Source organism: Mchenga conophoros, linkage group LG23, assembly GCF_057382185.1.
Source record: "Mchenga conophoros isolate Kocher_MC1m ecotype Shallow Benthic linkage group LG23, M_conophoros_male_GT1.1, whole genome shotgun sequence".
In the NCBI taxonomy this organism is placed as follows: Eukaryota; Metazoa; Chordata; class Actinopteri; order Cichliformes; family Cichlidae; genus Mchenga; species Mchenga conophoros.
Genome location: NC_140547.1, coordinates 3,075,991 through 3,103,000, shown reverse-complemented (window position 1 = coordinate 3,103,000; position 27,010 = coordinate 3,075,991). Strand labels below are relative to the sequence as shown.

General features: G+C 40.0%; 1 protein-coding gene across 2 annotated transcripts; it reads left to right on the top strand.

The window, feature by feature from the left end:
- The first annotated feature begins 10,237 nt into the window (after positions 1-10,237).
- On the top strand, positions 10,238-26,883 carry LOC146546380 (vitamin D3 hydroxylase-associated protein-like). 2 transcript variants are annotated; one of them, XR_014890659.1, is made up of 15 exons: positions 10,238-10,848; positions 11,754-11,867; positions 12,106-12,246; positions 15,081-15,214; positions 15,411-15,617; positions 15,703-15,743; positions 15,863-15,987; positions 17,221-17,346; positions 18,104-18,201; positions 18,400-18,499; positions 18,686-18,729; positions 18,828-18,867; positions 25,296-25,378; positions 25,833-25,978; positions 26,326-26,883. XR_014890659.1 is itself a non-coding variant. In XM_085264171.1 (15 exons), exons 1-15 carry the CDS (start codon positions 10,669-10,671, stop codon positions 26,446-26,448), a joined length of 1,728 nt encoding a protein of 575 aa, XP_085120297.1. In that variant the 5' UTR covers positions 10,241-10,668; the 3' UTR covers positions 26,449-26,883. The 2 variants fall into 2 exon arrangements, 1 of the variants encoding a protein (XP_085120297.1); XM_085264171.1 differs by having other exon boundaries at positions 10,241-10,848; positions 25,296-25,404.
- Positions 26,884-27,010: the final 127 nt, after the last annotated feature.

Sequence of the window (27,010 nt, the reverse complement as noted above, 5' to 3'; positions counted from 1 at the left end):
ACCACAAAATATTTAAGGCAAGTTACTCTGAATTAGTGTGCAGACATTTTAACTTTGTTATCAGCAAAGTCCTTAATGGGCATAACACCTGCACCTTTGTAAAGTGACCATCAGAGTTCAAAGTGGAGGTAGGCGATGAAGCAATGATGATGTCGACTGGTGTAGAAATCTCTCACAGCTGACACACGGACCCAGCTCGACAGGCACGGGCTGCACTCATCTGGCATGGCAGCTAGCAAGTAGTCTTCACTCAGCGACCGAGTTTTCACTGTAGCAGTCCCCCGGACCAAGGAAGAAATAGAGAGAGCCTCGATGGGTGCATTAATTTTTACATTGAGATTCATTCAGAATCTAACAGTGCTGAGGTGCGCCAATGCACCGTGAAAACTAAACAAAAACACAAAGTACATTTTCTTAGACGCTTATTACAAATATGAACTCAAACAAAGCAGAAAATACAATAAAATATCAACTAAGCAATCAAATACAAGCTGGAAGTGCAACTTGCTGCTAACTAAGCGACAGAGCCCTCTACTGGAAACTACGCGTAGCTGCTCAGGCTTAGATCAATAAACAAAACTGGACCTTTACAACAGTCAATATCATTAATGTAAATTGCAATACAAAGTTATGGGACGCTTAAATGTAGTTTCAAAAGGATTACATCCGAGGCTTGGAATTATTGTGAGATTATTAAAGTTTTAAATTGTGTAACAGATACATATATAAAATAAAAAATATGAAATTTTGATTTGAAAACCTTTAAAACATTAAATAACACCAGCTACAGTAGTGGCGGTTAATTGTTCAGGAGAACAGTTTCCAGTATGTTGGCTGATCAATTTTTTGCATTTAAAGATAATCGTTACGCTGATTTAACGCTTTACAAGAAGTGTTTTTCATTATTATTTTATATTCATATTTACATACACTTTTTATATTGTTTATTGTGTTGTTGGACTAGAAAGTTTTTAAGTCAACAGTGATAAAAATTTAATGGGATTTAGTTGCATTTAATTTGTATGCAAGAAAAATGTTAAAACGTAAGTTACCACAAACCAGGCACGTGTAGAGGGGGGGCTAGAGGGGCTTGAGCACCCGCCCCTTTCCTGATGGATGCCCAAAGTGCCCTTTTGTTGAGGCAACTATTTTTTTTTTAAAAATTATTATTTTTTAATGTGTGTGTGAGTGCGGAGTCCTGTCTGTGCCCTTCAACAATGATATTTAACTATTAATCACAGTTTTGCTAAATAAAAGGATCTGGCTTGCATCAGTCATATGATCACATTTAACCAATGATCGCCCTTGTCGGCAGAACGCGCTGGTTACGAGCCGGGAACGAGCTCACAAAGAGCACGCGCATTTTTTGCGGTCCGGAGCTGTAGGAGAAAGCAGAGTGAAGCTGACCCCCCACCCACTTGAAACGTAAAGGCAAATAGGCGGAGCGGTTAGTGCTACGTTTGTGCAGGTAAAATTAGCGTTTGTGCTGCTACGGTTTCCGAGATATTAAACTTTATTTTATAGGTCATTCAAAGGTCACCATCCCCCCAGACTGCTCCAAAACGGGCCAAAATGGTCTACTTTTTTAGTGCTACGTTTGTGCTGGTTTGTGCTGCAAAGATTTTCGTTTGTGCTGCTATCATTTTAAAGATATTAATAACAATTTCTAGAGGTCATCAGAGGTCAACCAGCCCCCCCACATTAATTAAATCAAACAAAATGGGTGTCAGTCAACTGTGCTACGTTTGTGCTGGTTTGTGCTGCTTCTGTTTTAAAGATATTAATGAAAATGTAAAGGTCAAAAGGTCAACCAGCCCCCCCACATTACCCAAATCCAACAAAAGTGGTATCAAACGTTTGTGCTGGTTTGTGCTGCAGAAATTTTTGTTTGTGCCGTTATTATTTTAAAGATATTAACAAAAATTTCTAGAGGTCAACCAGCCCCCCCATATTAATGGAATCAAACAAAATGGATGTCAAACGTTTGTGCTGGTTTGTGCTGCAAAAATGTTTGTTTGTGCTGCTAACATTTTAAAATGTTTAATAAAATAACGTCTTGATGCGTGCTTAATCATCCAGGTAAGTAAATCCCAAAAGGTTGATTCTGTTCATCTGGACATTTTCAGTTGGAGAAACGTTTCGTCACTCATCCAAGTGACTTCTTCAGTCTCAGCTGACTGTAGGTTTCCCCAACCATATAAACAGTACATTTGCATAGTGAAGGAAACTAGCGCCACTGAATGAACAATGTGCCGGGGGGTTAATTCCATGATTGTTAGTATGCAAATTCTTATGACCATTGATCAATGACAACTAATCAAAGCCTATTGATCAATGGCCATGAGTACCATTCACAGAAAGTGGGGAATGGCTACAATCACAGCATTGTAGGATGGCGAAAGATGTACCCTTGGGCCCCCCTTCTCGATCCAGAGATGGTCAGCATCCTGACAGCCCGATGGACGAAGCTGTCTCTCAGTCTGCTGGTTCTGGCCCGGAGGCTCTTCAGTATCCTTCCTGATGGCAGCAAACTGAAGACGCTGTTGAAGGGATGAGTGGAGTCACCTGTAATGGAGACGACCTTCCAGATGAGGCAGGTGCAGTAGATCTCCTGGGGAGGGAGGCAAGAGAGGTCCCCACAATGCTCTCGGCTGCTCTCACTACCCGTTGTCATTTTTTCCTGCAGAACCCAATGCAGGAGTCATACCACACAGTGATGCAGCTGGTGAGGATACTCTCAACTGTGCCTCTGTAAAAGGTGCTCATAATGGGGGTTGAATCTCTTGTGCTTCTCAGTTTGCAGAGGAAGTAGAGTCACTGTTGGTCTTCTCCACATTCAGGGACAGGTTGTTGTTGCTGTACCACTCTGGCAGATGGTTAACTTCACCCCTGTAGTAGATCTCGTCGTGGGTCAGCAGAGTGAAGAGAAGGGAGCTCAACACACATCCTTGGGGAGCCCCCGTATTCAGTGTTCTTGGGCTGGAGGTGTTGCTGTTGACCCGTACTGTCTGCTGTCTTCCTGTCAAGAAATCTAGCAGCCCGTTATACAGCAAGGTGCTGATCCCCAGCAGATCCAGTTTGTGAATGAGTTGCTGGGGAATGATGGTGTTGAATGCTGAACTGAAGTCTATGAAGAGCACTCTGACATATGAGTCTCTAGTGTTCAGATGTGTGAGGGCTGAGTGAGGGGCAGTTGAAATTCCATCATCGGTTGAGCGTTTTGACCGGTATGCGAACTGAAATGGATCCAGGTTGGGGGAAAGCAATAATTTGATTTGATGCATGACTAACCGTTCAAAGCACTTAACTTAATAATGATGGAGGTGAGTTTGACAGGACGGTAGTCCTTAAAGCAGGAGATAGATGACTTCTTGGGTTCAGTAATGATGGTGGAGGGATCTCCACACAATGTCTGGGGATTGTGTCACCACGGTCTGTAGAGTGGGCTTGTAGTCTGTGATGGTTTGTATTCCTTGCCACTGCCTCCAAGTATCTCTGCTGTCGCTGAAGCTTTGCTGTAGCTGATGCCACGTGACAGGTTTGCCCTTGCTGTTCTTAGACTCACCTAATTCCCGGCTCTGAAGGCTTGCATTTTTCAACTTTAGGAGCATTTAAACCTGACCTGTGAGCCATGGTTTCTGATTGGCCCAGACAGTGATAGTCCTGGTCTCTGTGACATCATCGATGCATTTTGGGATGTAGGCAGTGACAGTTTCTGTATATTCCTGAAAGTCTGTGGTGTTGTCGTGTGTGGCGGCCTGTGGTGGAAAAGCAGTGCCTCTGAGGACCCTTCTGGCCACACCTGTACCTGCTTACGAACTGGTTTGGTGACTTTGACCAGGGGCCTGTGGGAACCCATGGCACACCTAGATTTCTGCCTGTACTGACCCTTATGCAAAATAGGTGGAATTAAGACAGTTCCAAAAGCAAACGCAACTGATCAGTGCTGAGAGTGGTCCTGTTGCTGAGGTTGGGATGATCCTGTAATCTCTTATGAACGACCTCCAACGCTTCTATGACTGGGATGCAAGTGAAGACAGTTGTAACATCTCTCTCTCACTGTACATGTACTGTTTATAAAATTAGGGAAACATAACCTGCACAAACAAAATAATTTGCAGGACAAATGTTTGACATCAATTTTGTTCGATTTGAAGAAGGTAGGGGGGGCAACTTCACTCACGGGTGTTTATAAGGTTGGGGAAACCTGCAGTCAGCTGAGACTGAAGAAGTCACTTGGATGAGTGACGAAATCAACCTTTTGGGATTTACTTACCTGGATGATTAAGCACGCATCAAGACGTTATTTTATTAAACATTTTAAAATGTTAGCAGCACAAACAAACATTTTTGCAGCACAAACCAGCACAAACGTTTGACATCCATTTTGTTTGATTCCATTAATATGGGGGGGCTGGTTGACCTCTAGAAATTTTTGTTAATATCTTTAAAATAATAACGGCACAAACGAAAAATTTCTGCAGCACAAACCAGCACAAACGTAGCACAAACGTTTGATACCACTTTTGTTGGATTTGGGTAATGTGGGGGGGCTGGTTGACCTTTTGACCTTTACATTTTCATTAATATCTTTAAAACAGAAGCAGCACAAACGAAAATCTTTGCAGCACAAACCAGCACAAACGTAGCACAGTTGATTGACACCCATTTTGTTTGATTTAATTAATGTGGGGGGGCTGGTTGACCTCTGATGACCTCTAGAAATTGTTATTAATATCTTTAAAATGATAGCAGCACAAACGAAAATCTTTGCAGCACAAACCAGCACAAACGTAGCACTAAAAAAGTAGACCATTTTGGCCCGTTTTGGAGCAGTCTGGGGGGATGGTGACCTTTGAATGACCTATAAAATAAAGTTTAATATCTCGGAAACCGTAGCAGCACAAACGCTAATTTTACCTGCACAAATCTGCACAAACGTAGCACTAACCGCTCCGCCTATTTGCCTTTACGTTTCAAGTGGGTGGGGGGTCAGCTTCACTCTGCTGTAGGAGCAACACAAGTTAACTCAGAGACACAGACTGATGCGACAAAACCAGTAAGTAGGTGTACAGCGTACACTGTAGTGTGTAGCACCCAGGAGTATTAGCTTATTACGTACACGTTGGTAAGCTGTCTTGTTGCAACTGACGAACTGAAACAAACGAGCGTGCTGTGTGTGCAACAGCGCGACAAACATTACCTGTCCTTTTATTAACTGCACAGGTAGTGCTGGTCATAGCTGCTGGCTACCTGTGTAAGGCTGTCATGGGTCTGTAGCTCTGTCACCGTTTTAGGGAACATATTTAGTTTTAAAGTATTTAGAACATATTTAGTTTTAGAGTAAGTTTCTGGGCATTTCCTGCCTTTCTGGAGGGATTATATTTCACTAAAAAACGATCTAATATGCATGTCCACATAATAATAATTATAATTATAATATATTAAAAAACACACGCTATACTTTAAAGAACATACATTAAGAAGCAGATTATATTAGATTTATATTTTAAATAAGACAAAAGTTGGATTTTACAGCAGTAAAATGATTGTATCTCTACAGTTTAAAGATGTAATAAGCTTTGCCCTGCACAGAGTGGATAGTGAAACAAATGGAATCATCATAAATACATTATTTCATATTTATTACTTCCCCCTCCTCATTGCTTTATTATTGTAGCTCTAGTAATAAATAATAATGTAAGGATTCTGGATCAGCACCATGATGCCCATAGTATATATGGTATTCTGAAGAAGGTCTAAAATGTCACTGTGTGTGCGTGTGTGTGTTTTATTTAGATGGATTTTAAAAAAAAAAATTACTCATGATATAACATTGTGCAGACATGGCTGGTAAGGACATGAGGAGGAAACAGTAGGCGCTGTGTGAGGCTACTAAAGGCAGTGCTATAACATTTTTCTGTCATCATTTTATTATAGATTAAGTGCAGGAGTTGTTAGGTGTGGATAATTAGATTATAGTTTATTGCAATAGCAAGTTGTGCCTTGTTCTCAGATAGACAGCAAGTGGAGAGTGATATATGAAATGATGGGAAGGAAGGAAGAAGAGAAGCAAAGAGTGATTCACAGGCAGAGCCTAATTTATTTCTCACAGTTTTTTGTTGCCAAGCGCTGTCACCAATCTTTGCATTTAGTTATTATCTCATGACACTTGTTTAATCAGCTACCATCTCTCCTATGGACTTTTTAATGTCTACAGTCTCAGATCAACACAGCCCTGCCCTCCAGCACTATCAGCAGCAACCCCTCAACAGCAACATTGTACCCATCAGGTAAAACATTGGCTACGTTTGCTTTGCCTTGTTGCCCATATTAGATTCTTGATGAATGTGTGTTGTTGTTATTCAGCCTGGTTCAATGAGCCCCATTTTAACTTTGAGCACCCGCCCCTTTAAACCTCTCTGCATGGCCCTGTGTGTGTGTTTGTACATGTGTATTTTAGTTAATCAGTGGCAATGAGCTGTCACTGTTTAATGAGAAGCAAGATAATAATACCAATCTTCTGAAAATGTGTTTTTGAGGTCAAGGTAGCTGGTGTTCATTTTTTTAAATAATTAACATACTATGATATTTACCCCACAGAATTATGGAACGCCAGGACTGCCATAATGAATTAATTAAATACACCATTAAATAATTAATTAAATGTGGCAATAATTAATTAAAATTGGAATTAATTAAATAAATAGTTATGACACATTTAATTAATTATTTATGTATTTCACATTTTAATTAATTATTGACACATTTAATTAATTAATTATTGACACATTTAATTAATTATTGACACATTTTAATTAATTATTGACACATTTCATTAATTATTGACACATTTAATTAATTATTTAATGATATATTTATTTATTTCATTTTGGCAGTCCTGACGCCTGGCTCTCGTCATGAAATAATTTTATCTGTCAGCCTCACCCATCAAACTCAGGGGGCGGGGTTAACGCTGATCGAGTCAAAACCATTGCTTTGGCCTGGTGGCCATTGTTTCTAGCACACAACAACCGGCATGTGGAAGCTAACAGAACTGAGCTTTGAAAAACCCTGTTTGTGTGTTACCAAATACCGTTTTAATATTTTTTTAGCCGAGAATGTAGTGGTTTAATCTTCATGTGTCTGGTCGGTTTGTCAAGATACAGCCTCTTTGCAAAAGTGTTTCGATGATTTCGGAGATGTCTGCCCAGTCTCACGGCAAAGCGTGGGATAGACCCGCTCGCCTCGCAAGCAATCCCACCGACAAAGCGCAGGCCCCGGTACACAGCTGTAGTAACCCCCGCTGACTTCTTTTACTGAGGTTATATTTATCGGTGTTTTATTTCCTGATGTTCTTATGTGTCCTACGTGTTTCAGTCGCCAATTCTGAATTATAACTAACATTAAAAACATGTTTAAGGAGGAGAGAGAGCAAATAAATCTGTTTAACATCTGATCTTTGGGTTTTTGTTCAGTAATCAGCGTGACCTGTGTATAAACACATAAAAGAGATAACGTTGGTGTTTCCGTCATGTAGTAACTGCTGGCTTTAACTGTACAAAGGTTGTTCGACACTATGAAACACATACAGACTTCATGATGTTCGGCTAATATTTTTATTGTGAATATTAATCACGCTGACCTCGCTCTGTACACCACGCAGCGAGGTCAGCATATCCACGATATCCTCAGCTCCATGAGTTAACACAAAGTTTCCCAGCTGACTATCTAACTGCCAACTATTCCAGAGACGTGAAAATATACAGCATAAAGAAAAGTGTAAGAGACTCAGCAGCAGATTAGAATAACAGTTATACATTTAATAAATCACCAAATGAATCCAAGAAACGAGCAAACCTGTTCCGACAATTTGAATTTGTATTCCCTCAGCTGCAGACTCGCTGCTGTTTAAATGTTTGAAAAGGAAGATTAGATATAAAAAACGTCAAACATAGACTCAGTCTGCCTTCACATTTGATATGAGGCCAGCACGTATAGTGGCCTCAGCAGGCTATTACTGAAATACACGTGCTATATCATAAACTATGATATAAACAGGGAGGTCCTATTAACATGTTTAGTTTTAAAGGACACCTTCCTGCCTTTAGTCTCATTCATGAGCAGTATTAGTTTTCTTCTAACATCCAGAAGTCTGCACAATGTGTTTCATAGTTTGTAACAAGCCTTTGACAGGTAAACATAACATGACCGAAAAAGCAAAAAAAAAAAAAAAAAAAAGAGAGAGAGAGTGTTGACATAAGAAGAGAAAATTCTCTCAATTATGGAGACAGACAAATGGTTCATTTATGTTTGATGTGTGTTTATTCCTCCCTAAATATCGTCGGTGAAGTTCGCCATGCATGTCAGATTTTCCTGCGCATTTTTATACCTCTGCCAACAGAGAGAGAAAAAAAATCACATTCTAACAGACAGCTGGTGCTTAGAATACAGTTGAATAACTATTAAAAAACAGATGATATTTAGATGATAGTTCAGTCTAACACATGTGCCAGTGAACCATTAAACGTCTGTGAAACTATGCAGTTATGAAACGTAACTTTAACCTCAGCCAAACCGATTTGCTCAGTTGTAAATAAAACAGCGAAGTAAACGTGACCCGACAGACAGAACCTGAGTGAATGAAGTCCAGCGTTTAACCACTGAGAGCTAAAACTCAGCTGAGGTTTGAAAGCTGTGTGCCGGTGATTGGACATCAGCCGCTGATGAAGCTGGCTCGCCTATAAAGTGCTCTGTAAGGAAACAAGCTCCAGCAGCTCTGCGCTCGGGGAAAACACAATATTTACTTATCTTGTGCAGAAAAATGCGCTGACATTGCGTTATATCGAGCACCGGCTGCCCAGTTAAACTGTGACTATCACCAGGTAACTAGGCGTGTTTCTTGAATTAGCAGCAGGTGTTAAACAGCTGACAGATGAGGAGGAGGATGCATGCAGGTAAACTGAGGGTCTGTTGAGCTGATCGCTGGTTTCGTGAGAAAAATGTCAGCTCGTTCTTTATGTTACAGAAGCACAGAGACACAAGACCAGGCGGAAAGAGACGATCGTTCGGTGAAAATGAGAATCTGCGAATGCAACATGTGGAACACGGAGAGTGGAATATGTAAACAAACCGGTTAACGTAACCCCCTCGGTGCACTCTGCATGCTAACTGTTAGCAGAGCTAGTGAAATCTCTGAAAACATCTGAGCACTTTTGCAAACATGTTCTATGTTGACAACCTGACCAGACATACGTCGCGACATTCGCGGCTAAAACACTGTTAAAAGTGTAGCTGGTGACAGAAAAACGGGGTATTTTAAAACTACACCACCACCATTGCTGCTTGTGATTTGATCTGCATTCTGGGATAACTGGCTGCCCCAAGTCTACACAAGCAATCGATTTTCTAGGATCGACCTGTTTTGACTTACTTTGCACGGCAACCAATCAAATGTTAGAGAAGCTGCATGGGCAGCGTTAACCCCGCCCCCTGAGTTTGATGGGTGAGGCTGACAGATAAAATTATTTCATGACAAGAGCCAGGCGTCAGGACTGCCAAAATGAAATAAATAAATATATCATTAAATAATTAATTAAATGTGTCAATAATTAATGAAATGTGTCAATAATTAATTAAAATGTGAAATACATAAATAATTAATTAAATGTGTCAATAATTAATTAATTAAATGTGTCAATAATTAATTAAAATGTGAAATACATAAATAATTAATTAAATGTGTCAATAATTAATTAATTAAATGTGTCAATAATTAATTAAAATGTGAAATACATAAATAATTAATTAAATGTGTCAATAATTAATTAATTAAATGTGTCAATAATTAATTAAAATGTGAAATACATAAATAATTAATTAAATGTGTCAATAATTAATTAATTACATGTGTCATAACTATTTATTTAATTAATTAATTCCAATTTTAATTAATTATTGCCACATTTAATTAATTATTTAATGGTGTATTTAATTAATTCATTATGGCAGTCCTGGCGTTCCATACAGAATATGTTTCAACAAAGTATTATGAATGAAAATATGTTATAAAGGCAATAAATGACTCTCTTTTTTTACCTTTTACCTTTTTAGTATTTGCCTGTGGCACTTCTCTACTGATAGGTATCATGTTATGTACACATGTAAACAAACACACACACACGTGTATATATACACGCCTGCGAGGCATTGGCTGGTGCCACAGCTAATATGTCTTTTAATGTCACACATTGCGCTGAATTCATTTTTACTTTCATTTTCTTTTTCTGTCTTAGCCTTTCAGCTGAAAGTTTTCACACTAAACTCTTCAATAAGTCACAGCGAAGGTAGGAGAGGCCCAAGTGTCATTAAGAGATTTGATTGGGTATTACAGTGTCGGCAATGAAAATGAACGAATGGGCTAGAATGGTGCGTGTATGGTACAGTGCGCAGCGGTGCTTCAATTGGCCTCGAGGTGCGTCGGGTAAATTAACTGTCCACCCCTAAATTAAGGCACGGTACATGCACAACACGCCCACAGCTAAAACAAGATAGCCTGTCGTGTTTAAAAAGCTGTGTGTTAGGTCCACTTGGATTTTTGCATTTTGCAGCCACAGGGCAAAGACGAAAGCCACGCAGAACACTGAACTGTTTATTAAGAGAGTGAAGATGGACAACTGGACAGCGGCTCTGCTCACTGGTGTTGCCTGCATTGTGGGATACCTGGTTGTGTGGGTGAAAAAGATCAACAGCCTCCGACAGGCGGAGGAAAAGATTAAGAGAGCCAGAAACAGGAGAGACGAGAGCTTGCAGCGCGCAGAGCAGGCGGTGCTCCGGTACAAACAGTCGGTGAGAGTTCAGAGCTTTAAACACTGAAATGTTTAACTTTTTCTTTAGATAGAAATCAAAACAAATGATGTGCTTTTAGTTTAAGCCTAGCGGAGGTTTAGTTATTAATTTCCAAATTACTGACACTTTTTGTTGTCAAAAAACTTAAAAACACATTAATATTATGCTGCTCTTCTGGATTTGTTTTGTTGGCCCAAGTTGACACATAACTTCACACACGCGGTTTGTCAGCTGCACGTCTCCTGTTCCACCTCACCCTAAAGTTGCTCTGTTGGATCTGTGGTGGCCCCTAAAGACGAAGCACGCACAAACTCTAAAACACTTGCAAAATCCAAAACTTTTGTAAGTGTTTTGGATTTTGTGCGTGCTTTGTCTCTAGGGGCCACCGTAGAAATCTGGTGATTGTGTAACGCGAGGGCTCACTAGATGGTTTGGAATCTCTCTGAATAATTAGGAACAGCAAGATGGAGATGGATAACTTTTTAGCAGTCTCTTTACTCTCCACACACCGCAACAACTCACACTTTCTGTGTACCGCCCTCATGAATACTTCACTGGCCTCTCAGAAGCCAGGAAATCTTGAACTCAGATCAGAACAGGGAGAACAACTAGGTAGATATAACACATATTACTGGTTTGAACATGCATGTCTAAACATTCAAACGTGTAAACATGCAAATATCAAAACACGTAACCACCAAATAGCTACATAACTAGCTTTATAACCTTTGTAAACACCTCTTTGTATATCAAATTAGATTTAAATTTACTTCTACACTTTACAATTGTGCAGAAGTACAGGAAGTAGGAGTCCTGAATCTATACACTGATATGGTTTTCTTTCTTTCTTACAGCTTTATAAATTTTTATAACATAATGATTCTGTGTGGGTCTGTGTCTTCTAGCTTCCCACGACTGACTCTGCTTTGATCCTGAAGCTCTCCCTGTCTGAGCTGACACAGCAGCTGAAGGACGGCTCACTGAACCCTGACAATGTGCTTTACTCTTACATGGAAAAGGTTCATTATCCAGCATGACACAAGAGTTCACTGCCTAACATAACACAGATCTTTTTATCTGAAGGTTGACCGAAATACAATATATACACCAGTTTATTTTAGCTAGCATAAACACTAAGTAATCTATTTTATTTTCCAGTGAGAGTTTAATATTTTACAGAGCGCTTACACAGATCAGTATCCCTTTAAAGTAAATAAGTTCACCTGAATCTGTCTGTGCTTGTTTCCTTTCCAACAGACTCTGGCTGTAAACCAAAAGCTGAACTGCTGCACTGAAATTTTGCTGGAGAGTTTGGACCAGCTGACAACTGTTGGCTCCAACAAGGATGGTCTCTTGTACGGAGTTCCAGTTAGCATCAAAGAAAATATTGCATTTAAGGTAAGAATAATTTAATAAATTAATGTATTTGTAGTGCAAACAAATGGCAGTTACGCTATAGGCAGTATAATAATGGACAAATGCAGCTAGGACACCAACCATTGCTTTCTGGAGTCCAACCTCAAGATGAACTTTTCCACCATTGCCAAGTTGGTTGCAAAAAGCTAAACCTGACATGGAGGAGTGGGTCTAAATTGCTCACTTAGCCAGTGAGCAAGCAGTTTCACAATATCCTTGGGCAAGATACTAACCCATATTTGCCTACTGGTGGTTGTCAGAGGGCCCGGTGGCGCCAGTGTCCGGCAGCCTCGCCTCTGTCAGTGCGCCCCAGGGTGGCTGTGGTTACAATGTAGCTGCCATCACCAGTGTGTGGATGACTGAATGTAGTGTGAAGCACTCCGGGGTTCTTAGGGACTAAGTAAAGCGCCATTTACCATTTTACCAAGTATTAGAATTAAAACAGTTAATTTTATAAATCATGAGCAACACATAAATACTGACTCTAGTTCTTATTTCCACAGAACTTGGAAAAGCTGGTTTTAAATGGTTTGCTGCCTATGAATTAAATGAACTACACAAAGACTATGATGTTACAATCTTTGATTTCATTTGATAATTTAAAAAGGTTTTAGACACATGTCTTTGTTAATTTGTGATCACGTTTACTGTGTTGTTTTATCTTTCTCAATTTCTTGGCATTTTTTGTAAGCAGGTCCCTCTTTAGAAAGAGATCTCAATCTCAGTGGCCCCAGGGAGGGGTTACCTGCCCCTCCCTTCCTTCCCTCCCCATCTCCAGCTGCCTCCCTCTTCCCGCTCCTCCACAACCACCCACACATGCAGGGCCTTGGAGTGGGGGTATGTCACCAGGGTGCAGAGGAGGCTACCCCCCCCCCCCCCCCGTCCCCCCCCCCCCCCCCCCGTCCCCTTCTGGCTGCCTCTGCCTCAATTTTATCCCACAACTTAGACATTCACATTATTCACACTCTCATTACACATACATATAGGATCTTGGGGGTGGGCACAATCACGGAGTCCAAATCACCATCAGGGTGTATACCTCACCCCTGACGTCGTTGCCCACCTCTCAATTTTAAATACACTTAGTCATTGAGGGCTAGCAGGAGGGACTATGCGCTTACCTGCTGCTCTCTGGCAGGTAGCTCCATGCCCTCCTGGGTTTTAATTGCACCTTAGAACACACATGCATCAACACTACAATGAGCGGGTGGAGGGAGGTTTGGAGTCTTCTCCCACCCCCATTCTCTGCGGCCTGCTGGAGCGGGAGGGCTAGTAGGAGGAGTTGGCCGTCCGACTGCGGTCTGGGGTGTGGGGCCTCCCTGCTGCTGCGGAGTCGGGGTGGTCTGCCTCTCCCCACCGCAGGGAAAAGGGTAACACCACCTGGGTCTGGGTGCAATTCCCCCCTCCAGGGGCAAGGGTACCTAGACCCGGTTTGTAGAGTACGCTTGGGGAGTGTGATCGTGTGTACAGCGTCTCTTTATGTCTGTCTCCACGTTGGTTGAGTGTGGAGTGAGTGCATATGAGAGCATGAGGGTGGGAATGGATGTTTGTGTCTGTGTGTGCCTGTATGTCTGTGTCTATATGTCAGGTTGGGTATCAGACGCCACCTCTCTGGGGACACCTCAGGCCCTCCAAGGTTTGGAGGCCTATCTCCACCCACCACCACTTCCCCTGCCGGTGGCGGACTCCCTCAGGTGTCGGTGTGTTGGTGGTTCTTTGTGTCTGGGGGTGGGCGTCCGGGTACACACCGGCTCACTCCTTGGCGGCCGCTTGTCGGGGCCTGGGGCCTGGGGCTTGCTCGGGCCCCTTTGGAGGTGGGGTGCCCCCGGCCTCTCGGCCTGGGGCTCGGTCACTCAGGCACAGCTGGGGGCCGGCGGAGCTCACGGGCGCGTCACTGCAACTCCCCCTGACTTCTGCTCCGCAGCTGCTGGGCGAGCCCTCATCTGGGACTCTCCTCAGCTCTTACTGGAACAGTGGCGCGGCTGCCCCTCTGTTGGTCTTCCATGGTCTCTTGTGTTCTGGGGGCCTCTGGATGTCTAGAGTTTTGATCTCCTCCATACCTGCTTCACACCCTGGAGGACGGGGCTGTGGCCCCCCCACACTCCCTAGCAGATCATTACATGGAGAAACCTTTGGAATGCAAGCATGCTGATCCACACAGGTATGCACACATGGGTATTCACAGACGCGGACTAAAGCTTTCTTGGCTGCTGCCTCAAAGCACACTGTGCGCTGTCTATCTTGCGTGCTGCACAATATCGTTTATTATTTAGTAAATATTGATATCTATGACTAGCTAGTTTATTGTGATGGTGCTTTGTTTTCTCTATTATTATGTTGCTCTTTGTTGTTTGCTGTCTCCTCTGTTTGTTTTTGTTTGTTTGTTTGTTTGTTTTTTTTCTCCATACAGGTGACCCAGGAGTTCTTTTTTTTTTTTTCTCTCTCTTCCCCCCCCTTCTCACCGTCTCTTCTCCCCTTTGGTTTTCTTTCTTTCTCTCCCCCTCTTTCTCTCATTCATTCCCCCTGTCCTATTTATTTAAAAAAAAAAAAAAAAAAAAAAATGACAAAGGATGAACTGAAGCTCTGCCATCACGTAATGTCGCATACTGCTGTTTCTGATGTCATTTAAAAAAAAAAAAAAAAAAAAAAAAAAAAGAAAGAGATCTCAATCTCAGTGAGAATACTGTATAAATTAAGGTCTTAATAATAATGTTATTTATGATCTCTGAATTTCACTTACAGGTTTTCAAAATATTAAGGTATGGCATTTGTGTAGTCTTTGATGCACTCTTGTGTTCTTTAATTTACTTCACAAGGATCATGACTGTTCTTGTGGTGTGATCATTAACCTGGACCAGCCCGCTGAAAAGGACAGTGTGCTTGTTCAAGTCCTGAAGAAACAAGGAGCTATTCCCTTTGTGAAAACCAACTTGGCCCAAGCCCTCATGAGGTACATTTTTTAATCAAGAATTCAAATTTAAAACAACTCTGTGTACTCATGGGTGAATGAGGAGAGTGCTTTAAGTCCCCTGATAGAGTAGAAACACACTATATAAGAACCAATACATGTACCATTTGCATCTTCCATGTGTGTATTTTATGTAAAGACTCATAACCTGTCTTTGTTTGTCTGCGTCCACCTTTAGCTATGACTGCAGTAATCCTATCTACGGGCAGACTGTGAACCCTCATAACCCCCAGAAGACTCCTGGTGGTTCATCTGGTGGGGAGGGGGCTCTCATTGGGGGAGGGGGCTCCCTGCTCGGTATAGGCACTGATCTAGGTGGCAGTATCCGTCTTCCGTCTTCATTCTGTGGAATCTGTGGTTTCAAGCCAACTGCTCACCGACTGAGGTAGATCCTTTTTAGTCATAGAAAATTATTGTAAATTGATGAGTTAAGGTTTCTTTATTTGTTAACACCTTTGGATAATGAACAGTTTACAGGGTTTTCGTTCAATTTGTCGAGGACAAAAGTCAGGTAAGAAACTAGCACATGAAGTAAATGCAGATTATATATAACCAGTGTCTAATAATATTACACAAATTTTCTGGAACATTTTGTTCAAAACATTTGCTTTATGCTTGCTACTAAACTAGTGTCGTCATCACCTGGACCCATGGCAAGAGATGTGGACAGCCTGGCTCTGTGCATGCAGGCACTTCTTTGTGACCACATGTTTTCTTTGGACCCCACTGTTCCACCATTACCTTTTAATATGGAGGTGTGTCCTGTACTGTGGGATTCATGTCCTCTGTTGATGATCATATTTTCTATATATTTTCAGATCATTCATAGACGTTAGAAACTAGAAATTAATCAAGTTAATTTTCTTAACACATCTCTCTATGCTAAAAGACGAAGTTCTAAAGGACAAAGTTAATAGTCTTCCTATAACATTTCCAAGTGCTTTTTTTTATGAGAGCAAACGATTTTCAACATTTTCACCATTTCTAAATATACCAGTTTTCTTTTGAACACATACACTATTTCTGTTTACACACAATCTTTGAACTGTAGCAGAAATACAACAAAATTAACCTGGGCCAATAATATAATAACCCCCGGAAAAGCTGACCTTTTTAAAAGTCATTGCATTTGTAATGTTCAAAGCTCTTCAAGTCAAGTTAAAACTGAGGGCTATTTTCCAATTTACAGTACAAAAACCTCAGGAAGGGTTTGAGCTGTTGAGAAAGCATCATGTAAAAAAAAAAAAGCAAATAAATACATAAATAAAGTTTTAAACTTGAGAAAAAGAATTGTTAATCCTTGCAAAGGATGAGATGGTTATACAAAGTTATCACAGCATTTCCAAGTGTCACAATGTGGAGTCAGAAGTATCAAGAAATTCAAAGAGAGCCACAGAGTACAGAACAAGCCTGGCAGAGGTGAAAATTGAAAGATTTAATTGATTCTGGGAAGAAAACTAGTGAGAAATATGTCTAAAGACCTTAGCCAGGACACTAGTGAATGTCTTAACCAAGCCTGGAATTGTAATCTCAAAGAAAACATTCGCTATGACCCTGCATACAGTCAGGTCCATAAATATTGGGACATCGACACAATTCTAACATTTTGGGCTCTATACACCACCACAATGGATTTCAAATGAAATGAACAAGATGTGCTTTAACTGCAGACTGTCAGCTTTTATTTGAGGGTATTTAGATCCAAATCAGGTGAACGGTGTAGGAATTACAGCAGTTTGCATATGTGCCTCCCACTTGTTAAGTGAACGTTATTGACTGGCCTGCACAAAGCCATGGCTGTAATCCCATTGAAAATCTGTGAGTTTAAACAAAGACCAAAGTAAAATAATGTAACCATCCAAAATAAAATTAAGATGCTTGGAAAAAACCGTGTTAACAATCCCTTGCTCTTCTTAACAGCACTTGGGAATACTTTTAAAAAGCTGAAATTTTCTTTGGTGGGCTAATAATTCTGTCCTCATCTACAGATATACAGAAGCTCCAGACCTCTTAGGATTGGTTATTTGGAAAATGATGGCTACTTGCAACCGTCTCCAAGCATGGTCCGAGGTGTCAGAGAGGTCAAAGCTCTGTTAGAGCAAGCAGGGCACACAGTAAGACGTCACCACACACATGTAATCGTTACTGTCCTGAATTGTTATGAACCCCCTGTTATGTTACAGGACAATCAATCAATCAAGGCTTTATTCGCCACATGCACGTTGCCCTGCTGTGAAATGGGACCCCCCCCCCCCCCCCCCCCCCCCCCGACCTTACACACACAACACAGACATCACATGGGGATACAAGTCGGAAATCGGTAGCGTTACAGAAAAACACTGAAATATACACTACAATGGGAAAGTACAAGAGGAAAAAAAGAGACCTCTACTCATGCTGGGCTCCTGGGAGGACAGCATGAGAACGGGAAACAAAAAAAACCTCCTCTGCACAAAAAGCACATAAATGTCCACAGCACAACATTGGGGGGGGGGGCAGCAGCCATCCTGCCCTGCGCTATTATTCCAGTGCGGGCCCTGACCCGCCGTGTTCCCAGGAGGGAACAAGCATCGAAGGCATTTGGAAAGGGAGGGGGGATGAGTGAGTGCGTATCAGTGTATGTGTATGTGTGTGCGTGTCCAGAGTTCAGCTGAGACAGTGTCCAAACTGACCCTTTTAAAAGTTAAGCCATCTAAAAAATCTAAAAAATTGTTAAAAGTATTTTTTTTATATAAAACTTCTTCTGCTTGGCTTAAAGAGTGTAAATATGTACACACACACACACACACACACACATACACACACACACTAATAATCACTGCCTAGTATTTGATAGCCATACATCTTTAATGTTCTCTTTTATGCCTTTAGTTGGTTCTTTACGCTCCACTGAAAATCAGCCAAATTGTTCCTGAGCTATTAATAACGGGTGTATATGCAGATGGTGCTACCACCCTTCTACAAAAACTGTGAGTTGTACCTTTTAATAATTCATCTAATCACTTCTCATGAACTTAAAACATCTAATAAATGTATGATTTTTTTTCAGTGCTAAGTTGCAGGTGCTAGCATGATAAACTAAAATACTGTAGAATACTAAAATCATTACATGTCATTAAGTGTCAACACAGTTATTTTGTGTGTGTAAATAATTCATTTCATTTTAGGAAAGGGGCACTTCTGGACCCTTCTCTGAAGCGGCAGGTTTTCATACACTCGCTCCCTAAGTGGTTTAAGAAAATCCTTTCCTTCCTACTAAAACCTGTGGTGAGTTTTCTCATTTGGTGACAAACATGTGTAAATTCAAGCACAGGACTGAACATAATCTTGGAACTTTTATCTGATGGAGCCTATGTTGTAAAGTGCCAGAATGTTTAAACTCACAGATTTTCAATGGGATTAAAGCCATGGCTTTGTGCAGGCCAGTCAATAACGTTCACTTGTTTTTTGCAGTCACCTCGTCTGTCTTCCAACGTGAGTGCTATTTGTGGAGTTCGGTGAGAAAGTATTGTTGAAATTCATCATCTGTACATGATTCTTTTTTCATATAATACATGTAATGGGCAAAGTCACAAAATAATGCTTTATTTTTTAGATCTGTTTCCGATCTGTGGAAGCAACATGCTGCTGTTGAGGTAACTTTAACTTTCAACTAATGATGCATGGTTGAGTATCACAGTACAATTTCAAAAGAGGTGGGACACTGTGTATAACGTAAATTAAAACAGAATGCAATGATTGGCAAATCTTACCGACCTACATTTATCCACAATAGCACATAGAAAACAAATCTAATATTCAAACTGAAAAAATAATGTATACCATGTTCAGAAAAATGATTCTTCTACTACAAAGCCATGCTATTGTAATAGCTGCAATATACACTTTAGCATTGACTTGCTCAAATATCTTCAGCAAGAAAATATCATTCTAATGGAAGTTTTATGTTCCTCTAAACCTAAACCTGTACATATGTCTGTGAAGGTTAAACCTGTACACAACTTTCAGCATTAAAAAGTGTCTTTCCAGATATGCAAGCTGCCAATGCCATGGCACTGAAACATGCAGGCTTTTGAACTGAGCACTAATAACAAACCAGATGGTTCCTTTTTCTTTAGTCCGAAGGATGCCGCATCCATGTTTTTCAAAACTAATGTCAAATTGTGATTTGTCTGGCCACAAAACAGTCTTTCACTTTGTGTCAGTCCATTCTAAAGAGGTTTGGCCCAAAGAAGGTGGTGGTGGTGTTTATGGATTATGTTCATATATGAATTCCCGTTTGCATGAGCTTTAGAGCTTTAAGCTGTATTTCAATAGCGACAGCTCATTTGGAAGAATTGAACATGATTTACTGAGATACGGAGTTCAGCTACTGGTTTGGCGATTGACCCATCATAGCAGAATCTTAGAGGTGATAGCAATTAGAAGTAGAGTATGGTAGTGGTGAAGATGAAGCTGGAGGCTTGCATGGAGCTCTGAGTGGACAGGCTAGAAGATGAGTGAACTAGAACAACGCTGTCGACACTGAGTTTGGCAGTGTGGAAAGAAAAAGTTATATAACAAAGATTAGCAGCCAAACATCCAGGACAGCAGGCAGATGAGTGATCGTATAAAGACAACACATAAGATTCATTTGTGGATAGCATGGCGAACTGTGTTCGCAGACAGTGATCTCTGGAAATGTTGCTGAGCCAAAGCAATGATTTCCATGACAAAATCATCCCTGTTTTTAATGCACTGCTGCCCAAGGGCCCAAAGTTCACAAACACAAACTTTTGGCCTTGTCCCTTGCACAGAGAAATTTCACCAGAGTCTCTGAATCATTTAATGATAATGTACCATAGATAATGAGATAGTTAAAAGTCTTTTTGTTTGTCAATTTTACATTGACAAATATTATTTTGAAATTGTTCTGTAATATGTAGATGCAGTTTTCTTTACTTCTGAGAAACTCTGCCTCTCTGAAAAACTTTATTTTTCCATCAGTCATGATACTGAGCTAATTAGCTGCATCGGTTTCATCCAGCTCTTTATTTCTCTTTTTTTCACATATCTTTTGGCTTTTGTTGACCCCCTTACACCTTTTTTAGGTCTGTTTTTGCTGTCATCAAAAACAAAATAAGGTAATGTTTTTCATGAAAAAATTAAAAACATTCGAAAAGGTGCAGGAGGCATTGTAGCAGTCAGGTGCAAGTGAGTTAAACATGAAGGGAAGTATTTTCATGTGTGATTTAATATCCATATAGAAAAGAAGAAAATGTAATGAAGCGATTTTAATGAAGTAACCTCTACCTCATAGACAGTGTTGGGAAGGTTACTTTTAAAATTTATTCCCTTACAGAATACATGCCCCAAAATGTATTCTGTAACGTATTCCGTTACGTTACTCAATGACAGTAACGTATTCTGAATACTTTGGATTACTTAATATATTATCATGCTGTTTACAACTACGTGAATGTACTATTGCTGTTCCACACCGTAGTAAAGGGACCGCTGACTAATACCTTGGGCTCGTAGCCAAAAACTAGCTTTACTTTGTTGTCTGGGTCACTTTGCTAGTGAGAGACAGAGAGAGGCGTTGAAAGACTGCTCCAACGGAACTTATTGTTTTCAGAGGAAAACACGAACACGGTGTACAGTCGAGTCTTAATAGCTTACTTACAACTGGGCTCGTCAGGCTCTCTTCTTGGCTGCAGTGGTTATTATTATATTTACATGCTTCCAGCTCCCGTTTTTGCTCGATGACAACTCGTACCTTTCCTTTTTCTCCCTCCTCGCGCTCACAGACACATAACGGGTATGGCAGTCCATTCTCCCTGCAGCACGGACTACACTGCCTATGATGCTACATTCTTTAGAGCTATACCTGTAGCATTCTGCCTGTTAGCTTAGCACAACAACAAAAAGGCGCTCTCTCTCACCCAGGAAACACGCAGAGAGAGAGAGCGTCACCCTGTAACCATGGCATCCATAGCTGTCAAACAAAACCCAAACAGTCCTGACCCGCCACAATATGAAACAGGGAAGTACCGCCGTGTAATCCATTTATTTCAACAAAGTAACTGTATTCTGAATACCACCTTTTTAAACGGTAACTGTAACGGAATACAGTTACTCATATTTTGTATTTTAAATACGTAACGGCGGTACATGTATTCCATTACTCCCCAACACTGCTCATAGATACCTCAGAGATAAAAGTGGGTGAAAAGTCAGAGAGAGAAAGGTTCAAGGTCAACAACACTGAGTGAATGTACGCAGAGGAAGAGGGGACAAGAGAGTGGGGGATGCAAATGTGAAAATTAGTATAGAAGAGGGCCTTCAGGGAACCAATCCAGGGCGAGAATGGCATTTTTTTGAAGGAGAAGGTGGCTGAAGCAGTCCACAGAAGCCAAATCGAGGGAGGCTCCAGCCAAGAAATTGGTGTATAGACCCAGAGAAACTGGTGCTGGAGCAGAATAACATCATCACAGTGGCCCGCATGTGGCCTCCATCTGAGGGCCCAAGAGATAGTGACTCAGGAGGCATGGGTCACCCTGCGTAATGTCTGCAGGTGGGAGAAGATATCTGCGCATCAGTGGAGAAAATCCCTCATTTGATGGACAAAAAAGCAGAAGAGCAGAAGAGTTCATGTGGAAATTGGGGCAGGTCTATGACACACTGGGCCATGTAGCCAGTAAGTCGAGACAGAGAGCCACTGGCAGACAGCAGCAGATCTGGATTCCCACGTGCCAAATTAGGCAAGATCGGAAGGTCACAAACTCTGTAGTTTATGGAGCTCAGTGAAAATGATAAGAACAATAAAAATAAAAAAAGAAGACTAGACGCTGCATCACAAAAACAATCCAAGCTGGGAGAGAAGCAGGGACCAATGGCCAAGAATACCAGACCCACCACCCAGCGGGAAGAGTGATTATTCTGCAGCCTGAGGGTCACAGAAAAGTAAATATTTGGGAACAAGGGTGTGTGTGTGTGCGCGTGTGTGTGTGTGTGTGTGTGCGTGCGTGCGTGCGTGCGTGCGTGCGCGTGTGTGTGTGTGCGTGCGTGTGCGTGTGTGTGTGTCTTTGTTGGTGTTATTTGTACCCAGGGGGTATGCAAACATGGCACACAGCCCAGAGCCTGTCTTGGTCAAATTGACTAAGTAAACAAGAGAATGTCAGATTTTAACATGTGTGATTAAAAAAAACAAAAAACACTTATATTGTGTATATTGTGATTGGCATAGTTATAAATAAAAAGTAAGAAAAGCAGTCCTATGTGAATAAGTTGATGAAAATCGTGTTGAAATTAATATTCATATGTCATTGAACTATTAATAAATCCTAGTGAAGAAAAATAGCATAAACTGAATAAACGTGTACGGAAGTATATTCATATTGTGATTTAATATTCATATGTGATAGAATGTTTGATAAATCATGTTAAAGTGCAACATAGAAAAGTAGAGAATGCAATGAAGTGATGTTAATGAAGTAACCTCTGCTCTAGTTAAAAGTGGGTGAAAAGTAAAGACAGAATCATAAGGTATGAAGGTAAGATGCAGTAGGTATGGATATGAGATACCTATTGTGAACAGAAAATTTACAAGGTGGTAGAAAAAATGACTATGTTGGTGGACAACATATATAGAAAACCATCTAAGGTTTTAAGGTAAACCAGCATTTAAGGAGTGGGTGGATACAAAATCAAACCAAAAAATTATTTTTATTTATGGGGATTTCAACACAGATGTGATAAGTCCAGAAAAACATTAATAGACTGTATTTTAACTAATGAATCAGAAAACAAAATTGCCTTCTAATTAGTGACATCAGTGATCATTGTGCATTTTTTCCAGTATATGACAACAATCATAGTAACGACAAACAAGAAAATAAATTAAAATAAAACAGGTGAGAACAGAGGAATCCATGAATGCATTTAAAAGTGACCTACTTGAGGGGAAATTTGGAGGTAGTGTCTAAGGAAAGGGATATTGATAAAGTTTATGAGACATTCTTAGGAAAATTTAAATTATTATATGACAAGCATTGACTAATAAAGCAATACTGCAACAAAGAAAAATATGCAGTTTGCCCATGGATCACAATAGGATTACAAAATGCATGTAAAAAGAAAAATACCATATATACCATATGAAATTAAAAAGCTGAAAATAAATATAACAAAATGTAAATTAAATAGCATTTTGACAAAAATTGTGCAAATTTATTAGACATGAAGAAAAACATTAACAGAGATTTGGAAAACATTAAACACCATTATAAAATAGGTCTAGGCATTTAAATTACCCTGTGTAATAGGGTATTAATAAGGATACAAATATTAGTGATGTTGATGAAGTAGTTCATGAATTTAATAGATTCTTTGTAAGTGTTGGACCAGACTGATAGAAGTTTTGCAGCGAGAGCAGACAAACTTCAATGTTTGTATCAGCTGTGGAAGAAAAGAAAATCATGGACATTGTTGGGAAACCACAAAATAAAACTTCTACAGACTTTAATGGCCGTGATACAAAAATTGTTAAATAAACTATTAATGGTATCTCTAAAGCTTTAAGCATAAATGTGCGAATTCTCTCTACAAACTGGTGCATTAACATCACAAAAGTGATACAATTGTACAAAAATGGAAATCACAAATTACATGTACAGACTTTCACAATTCTCCAAAATACTGGAAAAGGTTTTCATTAACAAGCAGGGTTTCGTGAGGCTATGGGCAAGTCGTTGATAAACATAAAATATTAATGGACTCAGTATGGTTTCAGATCAAACAAATCAACTATGGCATTACTGGAATTAATTGAAAACATCGCTAATTACATAGATACAAAACACAATATAACAAGACAATGCACACTTTAGAGTTTTCATTGATCCAAAAAAGCTTTTGATAAAATTAATCGTGAAATATTGAAATATTACTTGATAAAATGGAGCACTGTGACGTTAAAGGAGTTGTGCTTCAGCGGGTTGAGAGGTATTTGGAAAAATTGGGAAAATTGGGGAATTTTCATTTAGTGTGCAGACATTGTTTGTAGAGTCCTACAAAGGTCCGTATTGGGATCAAAATTGTTTATCCTGTACATCAAAGACATATGTAAAGCATCTGATATATTGCATTTTATTTTATTTGCAGATGATACAGATGATACAACTACTTACTGCATTAGGGCGCATTCAGAGCAGATCTTGAAAATTGTCACACAAGAAATGATTCAGTTAAAAACATGGTTTGATAAAACTAGTTATTACTAAATTTGAACAGAGCAAGTGTATACAAGAGCTGGGGGGAAGAAATGATGATTACTGTAAATCAATAGATTGCTAAGCACGAGGTAGGGATTAATAAGTATGTACATACTTCTTCCTACTCCATTTTGGACGTGATGATCAAGTGATTTCATGTCATATATGTGTGTGTGCACACCCGTGTGTGTGTGTGTGTGTGTGTGTGTGTGTGTGTGTGTACATATATATATTCAGCTATCTATGTATATGTTTATGCGAATATATTTGTTTGTTTGTTTTGTATGTCTGAATTATAAAAGGTTATCCCATTATCCCATTCCCATTGCCTCCAACCTCAAGAAGGACTGGGCAGTTCCCCTCAGCCATCGGTTCCATCCAAGCCCTGCACTGCCTGCTGTGTAATACTCATAGGATCAGAGACTAGACTATTTATCTAGAGTTCCTGTTTTGGAGTGCTGGTTCCACAGATCAACATAGGAGGAGACCTCAGAGTAGAACCAGGACATGCAGAAGAGGTTATTTCTCTTGGCTCGCCTTGAAAGGCCTCGTTGTTCCCTCGGATAAACTAGAGGAGGTGGCTGGGGAGAGAGAGGTCTGGGCTTTGCTTCTTAGGCTGCTAACCCTGTGACCCGGCCCTGAATAAGTGGAAGAAAATGGATGGATAGATATTAAAATTTCTCAGTTTAAATATTTCAAAATTTGTAAATCACTGCATTTTGTTTTTGTTTACATTTTACACAGTCTCCCAAATGTTTTGGAATCGCAGTTGTATAAAGGATCAAGAAAATTTCCTGTTTTTTCTTTAGGACTATATTCAAGAGACAATAGCACATTGGAGGAGCTGCAATATCGATGTGCTGTTGTCCCCCATGATAGGGCCAGCCAGCAGGTTATTGCACGCTGACAAAGTTTCAAGTATGGTATACTGAGTATTAAAAAAAAGCATTATTGTCCATCTATCTCTCTCTTTTTTTCATTATTGTAATCTCAGGATAAGTTTGTGGATGTATGAAATGCTCCTAGGTGGCAGCATAGTTCCTGGGATTTGGGATCACATAACAATTATCTCATAAAAAATTAGGATTGCTGCCCTTCTCTAGTGCTAACATGCATGATTAAAAAAGGCAGAGAGTGAAGAAAAACAATATCTCCAGACATTAGTCAATTAGGAAAGTCACCTGTAGATTAGAACATTTGGACAAATAATAATATAAAGGCACTGTTACACTAAATAAATCACATGTTAATTAAAGAGCAACAGAATTTTGAAGGGCTAAAGAAAAGTGAATCTGTCTTAAAGTATTTCATCATAACTAATCTACTTGTATTTTCTGTTATTTCAGCTGCAGTCAGTTGCACGATGCTCTACAATCTCTTAAAATTTCCTGCGGGTGTAGTCACTGTTTCCACAGTGACTGCGATCGATGAGGAGGAACTAAAGCACTATAAGGGCTGTTATCAGGACAGTTTTGACAAGTCCCTCAAAGAGGTAACACATACCAGTGTGGGGAGACAGATTGAACACATTTACTGTGAGACCAGTTTTTCATGCAGTTTTAAAATTTCTAAACAAATGAATACAACTTTCAACTACACTGACTACACACAGGAAGATTTCAGGTGTGGTGGTGGGTAGGCCCATCTATCCTACATGGAACCAAGAGCTAAACCAGATCAGACGATTGAGACAATTTTTTCTTGTGGTTCTGTAATTTATTGACTCTCAGTTATACATGAACTTTATTAAATGTTCCACAATTTGTTAGTCAGCTCGAGGCAGAAGACTGCGGTCCAGCTGCTGAGCGTTAAGTGACAGGAGTGTGTTTTTGTGTTCAGGCAATGACTGGTGGCGAGGGTCTACCTGTGGCGGTTCAGTGTGTTGCTCTGCCGTGGCAGGATGAGCTCTGCCTGCGCTTCATGAAGGAAGTGGAACAACTGGTCAAAGAAAGCAAGAAGTAAAGCTGCTTTCTTTCTCAGTCTCACAGGAGAGGCTGCAGACTTCAGAGGCAATGTGTTAACTTGAGTAGATCCTATAAATGAGAGCTGAATCTTTCATAAATAGCAGAGCATTCTCTTTTTTTACAAATATAATCTGGCAATTTTTGTGCCTTGACTATTTGGTAAAGTTTAAATAAATTTTAACAGTTAAAATTCAGGTTAAAATCAAGGCAGTTTTATTTCTTTATGCCAAAATCACATGTAAAGGTTCTTCACAGGGAATGAACAAATAAATACATACAGCCATTAATAAATGGAACAGTACATTTTAAAAAATTGAAATCACTAAGATATTAAAACAGACATAATTTATATGTATAGGAGTATCTATGAAGCGCCTTGAGGCGACTTTTGTTGTGATTTGGCGCTATATAAATAAAATTGAATTGAATTGAATTGAGTGTGTGTGTGTCTTCTTATTCAGTCACAATGACGGAGATATTCATGATACAATATCTGGGTTAAAGAAAGCTGGAGGACGCAATGAAGTAAGTTAAAAATCAGCATCTGCTGTCAGTCAGGA